Below are 11,389 nucleotides of genomic sequence, written 5' to 3' on the forward strand. Positions count from 1 at the left end.
ATAATAATAATAATAATAATAAGAAGAAGAAGAAGAAGAAGAAGAAGAAGAAGAAGAAGAAGAAGAGGAGTGCAAGATACCCCTTGGGCCATCTAGTCCAACCCCCTTCTACCTTCATGCACCAAAAGCACAATCAAAGCACCCCTGACAGATGGCCACCCAGCCTCAACAACAACAATACTAAAACTACTTCTACTACTACTAATAATAATAATAATAATAATAATAAATAGTTTTCACCTCCTGGCCCCAGAAGTCAAGCAGGCAGGCAGGTTGCTATGAGTGGAGGTCCTCCTCCACTGCGCCTGCTGCCTCCTCTGTGCCCAGAGATTGCTGCAAAGGCCAGAGTAAGCCTCAATCAGTTTCATCTGGCCTCTCTTCTAGCGATGCCACCTCCGACTGAGTGAAGCGGCTGGTGAGTGCATCCGTCACTGCCGCCACTTCCAGCAAGGCTGCCTCTAGCCTCCTTCCACATGCTACCTATTTCCTTCCTGGCCCTAACTGGGGCCCAATGGAGCGTCTGACCCACACCACACCCCTCCCGGAGACTGAAGACAGACCTGGAGGCCGCCTTGCTAGAAGCGGCGGCAGTGGGGAGCATGCTCGCCAGCCACTTCCCTTGGCCAAAGGCGGCCTAGCCTAAAGGCTGAACACAGAGGCCCCGGGCTCTCCTGGAGGCTCCGGTGTTGCAGCCGCCGCTCATCCTCCCCCTTCTCTTCCTCCATGGACAGCAGAGTGTGACTCGAATAGAAGCCGAGGGAGGCTTTTTCACCCAAAAAATAGGGCTGAAAAACTCAGCTTATATTTGAGTATATATGGTAGTTTTTATGTCGCAGTATAAATTGGGAGTGTCTCATTTGGAATGTACTTGAATGTTGGGTTGAGCGGAATTTAGAATGAGATCTGTACCAAATGGCTGTTTAAAGCTAATTTGTTGATCAACATTATCAGATTTAAGCAGCAGGAATCCAGATCATTGGAAAAGAATCAAGAGCTGTCAATTATAATGAGACTAGTGAGGTATGGATGTCTTCGGACTAGGAAAGGAGAGGGGATTCTCGTTTTCAAAAGCTATGTTTTTGGACTTCAAACACCAGAACCCCCAATCGGAACAACTAGGGAACTCTGTCTTGTTTTTCCAAAAGTAAACCTGTTTTTCCAAGCTTTGGAAGAAGTATTGCTCGATGGCTTGCAAACGGCATGATTCCTGAGGGTCCTGATTTCTTCCTCCAAACTCCTTTTCTGTCCCAGGTGGATATTCATATTATGAGACAGCCCCCCACAGGAGACTGGGTTTACTTTAACACAGAGATCACCAACAGCAGTGGCAGGGTTTCCTACACTCTCCCTGAGAATCGGAAGCTGGGCATCGGCGTGTATCCCGTCAAAATGGTGGTGAGGTACGTTCTACGGCAGGGGGTTTTGCCTTTTAGAAAAACCATGTATTCCATTTTTCACTTTTGAGTTGGGAAAACCGTGTGCCTGGTTCCTTCACCCATTTTTATTTTTTGCCATTACCGTGTCAAGTAGAGAAAGAGCTTGGAACAGTTAACTTTTTGGACTGTAGTTCCTAGAATCCCCAAAATTCCCTTGCTTTTTTAAATAATATATTTTATTAGGGTTTTGTTTAAGAAAATGGATATTGTAACATTGAAAGTGGGAAAACAATATCATATATAATAAAGTAGGAAGAAAGAGAGAAAAAGAAAAAAACAAAAAACAAGTTGTTGACCTCCTTCTTCTTTCCGATGGTCGTTTAGTCTTTCTTAAGATAGTGTTTTCTATTCCCTTGCTTTTTTCACCCCCAAAAGTTGCTTTTTGTGCCCTGCCGAAGCAACCTGTTCTGGATGGTGCACTGGACAGGTGTTTTGATGTTTCAGCAGAGTTTGTCTCAAAAGAGCATTCACCATGGAGAGTGAATGTTTTGTAGCCCTCATCTACTGCTAGGGAGTCTTGTTCCCCAAGAGACTTTTTCTCTTCTGAAATGGAGCCCAACTTGAGGTCTCCGCGGTGGCACAGTGGTGCTGAACTGCTGACCTGAAGTTTGAATCTATGGTACAGAGTGAGCTCCCGCTGTTAGCCCTAGCTCCTGCCAACCTAGCAGTTCTAAAATATGCAAATGTGAGTAGAACTATAGGCACTGCTCTGGTGGGAAGGGAAAAAGACGCTCCATGCAGTCATGCCGGCCACATGACCAGGAGGTGTCTATGAACAACTCAGGCTTCTCAGCTTGGAAATGGAGATGAGCACCTCCCTCAGAGCTGAAGATGAGCACCACCTCCATAGCCAGAAATGAAAAAGGAGAAGCCATTGCCTTTGTGTATTTGTGTTTCATTCTATTTCATTGTAACAAGGCATTAGAATGTTAGCCTGTGTCTGTTTATATGCTGTAATTTGCTCTGAGTCCCCTTGGGAAGAAGAGCAGAATATGTTATTATTATTATTATTATTATTATCATCATCATCATCTCCTTTCCTTGCCATTCAGGGGTGACCACACATTTGCCGACAGCTACATCACCGTTTTGCCCCGAGGGACTGAATTTGTGGTGTTCAGCATTGATGGCTCCTTTGCGGCCAGCGTCTCCATCATGGGCAGTGATCCCAAAGTCCGAGCTGGAGCGGTGGACGTCGTACGGTACGAGGATTCCCAGACTTCATAGAGCTATTGAAATACAGAGATGTGCCCGGCAGGCTTTTGTCTCCACATGAAAGGGCTGGGGCGCTGCTGTTTGTTTGTGTTTCCATGTTGATTTCTCATCCCTTTGCTTCTTTCCCTTTCCCTTCTCAGGCACTGGCAAGACCTTGGCTACCTCATCATCTATGTCACGGGCCGCCCTGACATGCAGAAGCAGCGGGTGGTGGCCTGGCTAGCTCAGCACAATTTCCCCCATGGGATCGTGTCCTTCTGCGAGGGCCTGGTTCATGACCCCTTGCGGCACAAGACCAACTTTCTGAAGTCTCTCATTGCAGATGTAAGTAAAGGAGGAGGGCAGACTTGAGTTCAGGCAGATGAAGCCAGATCTCGCTCTCAGCATATTTAGGGCCTGCTTGCATCCCAACCCCCATTGGCATGGTGTTTCTATTGGAAATGTCTATATATCCCTGTTTAGGCATGCTTATGGTGAGCACTATCCCTTTCTTAAAATGCTATACCTTCCTTTTAGGAAGTAAGCTTTTGAGCCCGAGGGCCATGCTGTCTAGTGTGCAGCCCCTCTGAACTGCTGGAAGGCTCAGGGATCGTCCTAATGGACATTTAGGTGGACCGAGCATAACGTGTCACTTCCTGTCAGCTCCTGGGCTATTTCAATGTTGGGAACGCCTGGAAACAGCTTGGAGGCTTTTAAACAGAGGCTGGCCATCTCTCAGGGGTGCTTTGATGGTGCTTTTCCTGCATGGCAGAAAGGGGTTTGGACTGGATGGCCCATGCAGACTCGAAATTTCAACTCTAGGATTCTGTGATATGGCCCTGCAAAGGGATATTTATCCTGCAGAGGTGAACCAAAAACATACTTTTGGAGGTTAAAAAATGGGAGTAGTACCAGAGCCTTGGAGGGGCACTAAAGGGGATCTCAACGGTATCATTGAACACTCCAAAAGGTGCCATGTCACCCATGGGCTGCACAGTTTCTACCTTTGCATGCGCATGCATGTGCTTTCAAGTCTTCTGTCAACTTATTGTGACTCTCTGAATTTCTTCAAAGGGTTTTCTTATGAAAGGGAAACTCAGAGGTAGTTACGTTCCTTCCTCTGTAATGTATCCCACAATACTTGGAATTCATGATTAGTTTTGTCAAAGGCTTTCATGGCCAGAATTACTGGGTTGTTGTAGGTTTTTCGAGCTGTATGGTCATGTTCTAGCAGCATTCTCTCCTGACATTTCACCTGCATCTATGGCAGGCATCCTCACAACCTCTGAGGATGCCTGCCATAGATGCAGGCAAAACGCCAGGAGAGAATGCTTCTAGAACATGGCCATATAGCCCGAAAAACCTACAACAACCCATTGGTCGTTTCCCATCCAAATACTAACCAGGGTTGAGCCTGCTTAGCTTCCAAGATCAGATGGGATCTGCTGCCTTTGAGGTATAGAGGACAAGACAAATTTGGGAAAAGCATGCAAGTCAAAGTCCTCCTAAAAACTCTGGCAAAAGTGAGATCCGGCTTGGTATAGTTTGCTGGTCTAGGACTCCTCCTGGAGAGCAGGGTTCAAAACTCCACTCGGCCATGGGAACACAGTGGGTGACTATGGGAAAGTCACACTCTCCCAGCCTTTGAGGAAGGCAATGGCACAACACCTTGCTGAAGATGTCTTGCCCATAAAACATTAGGATGGGGTTGCCTTGAATTGGGAGTCACATCTCAATAGCACTACTGTGTCTGTTCTATAAACCTTGCATACAAATGCATTGTCTTTCCCCAGCTTGATATGAAAATCCATGCAGCCTACGGATCCACCAAGGACGTCTCAGTCTATACCTCCATCAACTTGCCGCCTCATCAGATCTTCATCGTTGGGCGACCAAGCAAGAAGTTACAGAACCATTGCCAGGTAAGGATTGCCGCCTTTGAAGCCACCTCAAGGAGAGGTTTGAAGGAGCTGAAGAGAGAGGGGGGTGCTTTTGAAGGCCTGGAATAAAATGGGTGGTATAAGAAGCAGTAGGCCATCGAAGTCTAGGTGACTACAGTGATTTTTTTCTGAATATTGTAATGAAGCTCAAATGAGGAAGCATGCTAGGTTTCCCAATAGATATATTTGTCACTGGATGCCAAACAATGTGTCTTCACCACTTTGCAGCAGTAGCATCCACATGACTAGCAAAAAAAGCATTCAATGTGTTGTCGAAGGCTTTCATGGGTTGCTGTAAGTTTTTGGGCTGTATGGCCATGTTCCAGAAGCATTCTCTCCTGACATTTTGCCTGCATCTATGGTAGGCATCCCCAGAGGCCATGAGGTCCGTTGAAAACCAGGAAAATGGGGTCCATATATCTGTGGAATGTCCTGGGTGGGAGAAAGAACTTCCGTCTGCTGGAGGCTGATGTGAATGTTTCAATTGGCCACCTTGATTAGCATTGAATGGCCCAGCAGTTTTCAAGGTGTGGCTTCTTATTGCCTGGGGTAATCCTTTGTTGAGAGGTGATTAGTTGTCCCAGATTGTTTCTTGTCTGAAGCGCCCTGTCTTTATTTATTATTTTGATTTTAGAGTTATTTTTAATACTGGCAGCCAGATGTTGTTCATTTTCATGGTTTCTTCCTTTCCTTTCTGTTGAAATTCTGTTGAGAGAGAATGCTTCTGGAACATAGCCATACAGCCCGAAAAAACTTACAGCAACCCAGAAGGCATTCACTTGGGTTAACATTGGGTGTTTGCTGAATGGCATACTTATAAAGGAGAAAACCAGTTGTTTCTCCTGTTCAGTCAAGTGGTGAGGATTTTGTAGCTACCCTGCCACTTCCCAAGATTTCTTAATGTGTGGTAATGATCATGGCAAATACATTTCAATGACTTGCTTCCAAAGGTGTGGCCTTACTAGTTCATGTTTTTTGTTTAACTTGCAGTTCATTACCGAGGGATACGCTGCCCACCTGGCCCAGTTGGAGTACACCCATCGCTCCCGGCCGGCAAAGAACACCACCCGGATGGCCCTTCGGAAAGGCAGCTTTGGCCTCCCCGGCCAGACGGAATTCCTGCGCAAGAGGAACCACCTGCTGCGCACCATCTCATCTCAGCCCACTGTGGCTGGCGGGAGCGCCAGTCACAGGCCGGAGCAACCACTGAGCCAGTTGGAGAGCACCCGGGAGCGGGAACGCAGCCAAAGAAGCCTGAGCCTTGCCACAGGATGCTGGGGGCGGAGTGCAGCCTCCAGACCCGAACCTGGGGCTTTGGGACCAAAGTAGAGCCATTCAAGAAGGCGGCTGGGGATGTCCCGTGGCAGTTAAGTGGAAGGAGTGAAGTAGCCGAGGCCTGCGGTGTGGGAAAAATGGGGAAATATATGGTGCTACTCATTGCCATCAAGGCAGCAACCACTGCAAGGGGAAGACCAAGCAATGTTTTGTTTTTTCTCACACAGAAACCGCTGGCCTCGGCAAGTGGGGTTACAGAGCGCTACAGAAAGGAAACCGACTCCCACAATTTCAGGAGAAGGAACATGAGTGTTGAAAGAGCCTCCGGGCGCATCTCCTTGCCGCCTCCCCCACTCCTCTCTTTATCCAGGTCTAGCGATTGTAAATATGTGCCTCCTCCGCTTCTTAGCCATCCAAGATGCAGCTTGGGGCGAGGAGGTGGGGACCGTGGTGCCCCATGGAGCCGGTGGATGGCTCTGTAGTTCGCTCTGTAACCCCATTGGGAAATGCCAGATGCTGCCACTTCACGACAAATTAAAATCATGTCATTTGCAGAATCTGGAAATAAGGCCTTCAGTCCAGAAAAGGGAGCTTGGAGCTGCCCTCTACCCAACTATGGGGCCAAGTCATAACATGGCCAATCCTTAGCCACGGGTTACATTCAGGCTGTCACTCTGATCATCGGATCAGATTGACAGTCTGTAGAAGCTCACTACCATTGTCCTTTTCCAAAAACCACCTAGAAAATATTTTGTAATAGAAAGAAAAAGAATGACAGGAGGATTTTGGTGGCTGGTAGATTGCACTAATTGTAAAAAAGAGATGTCACTTGAGCTGCCAAAGAACTTTGCCCATCAGTAGATGGAGAGGGGGTGAGGATTTGGATAATTTCGCAGACATTACTAACCAACACTAGCCTTTTTTTGGATATACCTACAGTATCGTTTCAAGCATCTGGAGGGAAATCTAATAGGGACATTACTCAGCCTAAAAAAAAAGGAAAAAAAAGCTCGGTCCAAATTCCTTCCCCCCTCTTCTCTGCCTAGTTCTTTTCTGCCTCTTCTCCCACAAGATAGGAGTCATTCCTTCTTTCCAACTTTTTGGTAGCAGCTTTTGACAGAGGATGTAAACGTGCTTTCTTTTTTTAACTGTAGTTAATGCAACTGTAAAACCTCATTGTTTTTATTTGTTTTGCACTGAAAACTTTTTAGAATGCCTAATATTTTGATGAAGCTGCACCCTATTTATTTCGTGCACGAGAGATCAGTGTTATCAAGCGGAGGGTAGGTCTACCCAAACACAACGGAAGAAAGAAGCGCACAGGCGATGGATGGGCCCAAGTTGTGTCCAAGCACATTTTCAGGAGGAGGAGGAGGGCACACCTTGAGTATCTCTGAGGGATTTCAAGCTTGAACAATCTGGTGTAAAGGAAGAAAGGTCTTTGGAAGAAGCAGCTCTGTTGTCTCTTCTCCCTGCTAACCCTATTCCCAATGTCAAGGATGCTCTTGCTTTACAATGCCCTCCGTTAGCCACTTTCAAACTGGAGAAACCGCACAAGAGGATGGGCTTTGAGGGGGAAAGTGCCTCCAAGGAAGGGTCTGGGACATCTCCTGAATCCGCCCCCAACCCGATGTCCAGAACCAGAATTTCCTTTGGTTGCTAAGGGCCAGTCCTTCCCAAAATGCCATTCTCTTTGGACAAGGGAAGACCTGCTCGCCAAAGGCTGGCACGGCCCCATCTGGCCTTTAGTTCCTGGAGGTTTCTGCATTGGTTCAGGGTGCCCTCCTTGGTTCAGTGTGCCCTCTCCTCGCCCGTTTGTGACCGCCCTCGACTTTATAAGCTCTTATACGTCCAGATGATTTCCTTTTCCAGACCAAACGTTGCGTTTCCTTCCCTTTTTGTTTTCTTTTCAATACCAAGACTCGTAGCACTGTGAATGAGGCCTCTACTGAATCACAACGAGGCTTTTACAATTCATCCAGATGTTTGTGGGAAACACACCCACACTGGTTTGCTACTTCGGTTTCGACACCAAATACAACCGTGGGCTCTGCCTAGAAGAACGTGGTTCTCTAAAGAAGCCAATGTCTTTTTTTCCCACGGGAAGAGCTCTTCTTTTGAGATGAAGCTCACAACATACGTCAGCAGTTTAGGTAGCCATACTGCACAGGTCTAAGCCACTAGTGTTGGATACAGTTGACAAGGAGAAACTAGCAGTTTTTTTAACTATTTAAAACAAAACTAGCTTCCCTTTCTGCTCACGGAACCTAGTTCTTTGCAAAGGGAGGGGATTGACATGGACTGTAGTGTAGCTCTTGGCCGTATAGCTCAGTCTAGGCCATAGGGCCACACAGGTCTGGATCATCCTGTTCCAATTCATCCTCACAAGAGACAAAGATGGTGACACAATCTAGAAAGGACTTTCACTAATTCAGCCTATCCTTTCAACATTACCAATGAACCAAATGTGACTTGTACATTTTTTTCCAATTTCGGATGAAATTCCACTTTGTGTATTTGTGTGTGTGTGCGTGTGCGTGCGTACGCATGTGTGTAGTATAAAGCAATGGGCAACAGGGAGGGGTGGGGAGGAAGTGGGGCTACAGATTACGGAAGTGCATTATTTAGTCTTCTAAAAATGTCTCTGGAGGGGCAAAACCCTTTAGGGCTTACTATGTCAAATTTCAGCTTTCTTACCCTACCTTTTGGTTTCAGGCCTTGCATACAAAATCGTATTTTTATGGACCTGACAGGACTGTCAGTGGATGCTACGTGCAGCTTTCTAACTGCCTCTCATCCAACCCCATTAGAAACCAGTAGTTCATACGAGGGACAGTTAATCCCATGCACATCCGAAACCATGGCCAGGCTTTGATATCTCCCAGACGTTCTCCATGTTTGTTTTCTCAGCGGGCAAAAATCTCCCGCACTTTTCTGTGCTATTGTGACAGTGCTAGGTGGTGCGGTACATCATGAGAGAAAATGGGAGGAAGCACTGGCTTGGTGCTTTTTACAAGTCCCTCCCAACGCTGTCATGCTGGTCTATGGATTTTGTGTAGCATTCTACCGTGCATTATATTATTCTGGGCTTTGAAATGCAATTTCTTACTTATTTACATTCAAACAGTAGCAATAGGCCAGTTTGAAAGTAGGCTAGCTTGTGTGTGTGTGTGTGTGTTTGTGTGTGTGTGTGTGTAATGCAATTGGAGAGCAGCGCTTCAGTGGCAAGTGACGTGGCATTTGAGGCAAGAAGTAGTCGAGAATGGAAACTTTCCCCTTGCCAACGTCGAGAAGCACTTACACCGTCGTGTGACGTAGCCATATTTGTTGTCAAGGGGAAACAATGTCTATTGCTATAAGCTGCCATGATGGCACAGCATCCTAGGAATCTTGGCTCTCATTGGAAATCCAGAGCAAATGCAAAGCCCTCTGGGGCTTGAAAAGTCAAGGGGGGCTCTGCAGGGCCATCAGTGCAGAAAGATGTGAAATGTTGTGCTTTGCCTCCTTCTCTCCTATAGCCAACTCTTTATGCATTTGTGAGCGATTTGTGTGATTTGCCTCATTTATTGAAGTGACACCGTTTTAGCCCAATTTGTAGACTTATTAGAATTGTCATGGGTTTGGGGCTTTCTTATGTTAACATTTTCTTCAGACCTCAGACATCAACTTACCATTTGTCTTTGGGTTGGGATCTTTGCAGAGGAAGGTGGTCTTGCAGAAACATTTCCAAATAGCTAAACTTTCATCAAGCTCTCACATGGGATACGGTCATAATTTATATCCCTGTATACAGAGCACACCTTTTGGCTCCTTGTTCCTATGTTGCACAGTCAACTTGGCAAGGCTCTCTCCCTTGCAGCTGCAGGGGAAGAGTGAGCCTATGCCCACTGAGGTGGATGGGGAATTGAGTTAGATTTCACTCACTACTATCACCCCAAGCTAAGCATTTCTTATGGGACAACGCTCTCAATTAACAATCTGAAAAAGCAACACGTAAGCACATAGCTTGTTCTCACTGGATGGAATTCTTTCAGCACACTCTTGTTTCTATTCACTTGGAGGTTCTGCTTCAGTGGGGCTTATATTCCCTCAGAAGTGTATTTGAGATGGCCACTTTGGTGCTGAACAGGAATCCCCACAATGCAAACAGGAGGAAGTTGAGCTCAGTAGGATGTGTTCTCTGCAAAGTGTATTTAGACGGGCAGTTGGGATCTAGTCTGGCTCCAGCGCATGACCTGAGGGCACACAACTGCCAAAATGGAGGTCAGGACTGACCCCGGATGGGAAGCCCCCCCCCAGCTTCCTCAGTGGAAGGTGGTGCGGACTCAATCAGTGAGGCAAGCTTGATGGGAAAGAGGCCGTCTTTCTGCACGAAACAAGATTGTTTCCTATTAATTTTCACATCCTTTGACACACACACAAACAAAACATTCAAAAATCTTTAATTTTGAAAAAAATGTTTACAATGTCCTAAACCTAGGTCAAAGAATGTCAGCTGCTAAAAAGATTTCAAGTGAAACTGCTGCTCACCTGGAGCATTTTGTCCCATGCTCCTGTCACCAGAGCAATCCTTCTCGTTCAGGTATCTCTCCCATTGCTGCAATTTCCCGTTCCCGTCCAAAAGCCTTACGTTGTTGTCTCCTTCAGCCCCCAGGCGCCTTTCCTCCCTGACTGTTCAAATGTTTGTCTCTTGAGAGTGTTCTCTTTTTGGAACAGAGGTGGGAAACAATGGAGGGGGGAAAGCAGATTGAAATATTTAAGACCGTTCAATGTAGAAAGGCACAACTGCAAGGCCCAACTCCCATCTGGGCCTGTTGTTTCATCTTTTCATTACTGTGATTGTGTGCATGTTACTGTCAATCTCCTGACTCTTGTACGTAACAACCCATCCTTCTCCTTTGCTGTTACTGCCGCCTTGTATTGCAGCCTGGGTGTGCTTTGTATATGGTTATCACTTGTATGTTAACACCGAATAAAAAAAAATGGGAAGGTGCTCTTTTGTGTCTCTGCTTCTTTGAAAGACATTGGTAGCATGTAGCATTATGGGGATTTGAGGTACTTCTCTCCAGGATCCTTTAGTCAGATCCTTTGGAGAATCACAAGCTGGAGGACATCGCAGCAATGGATGTAGGGGGTCCCCAGACATACAAAAACTGGTGACTTCAGCATGGCTTCATATTACTGAGTGACCAAGCAACCAACTAACATGCAAAACAACTTGGAATTAGGAGTTAATCAGGTCTTTTGGCCCCATGTAACTATAGTGTTCCCTCGCTTCACTTTTTGCGGTCTCGCTGTTTTGCGGGTTTTTGCCTCCCAGTTTATGAATGGTTGTCGTTGCCCAGAGCAGCGTTCTAATCCCGCCTCCTGGCAACGATGGAGTGGGGAAGGGGGTTTCACCCTCCCCCTCAGGAGAGACGCAGCCAGTCAAGAGAGACTACAAAGCAAAGCAGAGATAGCTAGCAAAAAAAAAGTGCGCAATGCCTTTAAATCTCTCCTTGCTTCTGCCCTTCTCACCCTCGGAATGCGATATACATATATAGC

At 46.5% G+C, this 11,389-nt stretch overlaps 1 protein-coding gene across 8 annotated transcripts in view; it reads left to right on the plus strand.

Moving 5' to 3' along the window:
- The window catches only part of PITPNM2 (phosphatidylinositol transfer protein membrane associated 2), a 226,410-nt gene extending 215,572 nt beyond the window's left edge, over positions 1-10,838 (plus strand). For all 8 annotated transcript variants that reach the window (XM_060785502.2, XM_060785507.2, XM_060785506.2 and 5 more), the window contains 5 exons: positions 1,252-1,400; positions 2,489-2,638; positions 2,792-2,975; positions 4,424-4,552; positions 5,561-10,838. In XM_060785502.2, the coding sequence (XP_060641485.2) occupies positions 1,252-1,400; positions 2,489-2,638; positions 2,792-2,975; positions 4,424-4,552; positions 5,561-5,899 (951 nt within the window). In that variant the 3' untranslated portion in view covers positions 5,900-10,838. The remainder of the gene's footprint in view (positions 1-1,251; positions 1,401-2,488; positions 2,639-2,791; positions 2,976-4,423; positions 4,553-5,560) is intronic.
- Positions 10,839-11,389: the final 551 nt, after the last annotated feature.

This window comes from Anolis sagrei, chromosome X (assembly GCF_037176765.1).
Source record: "Anolis sagrei isolate rAnoSag1 chromosome X, rAnoSag1.mat, whole genome shotgun sequence".
NCBI classification, from domain to species: Eukaryota; Metazoa; Chordata; class Lepidosauria; order Squamata; family Dactyloidae; genus Anolis; species Anolis sagrei.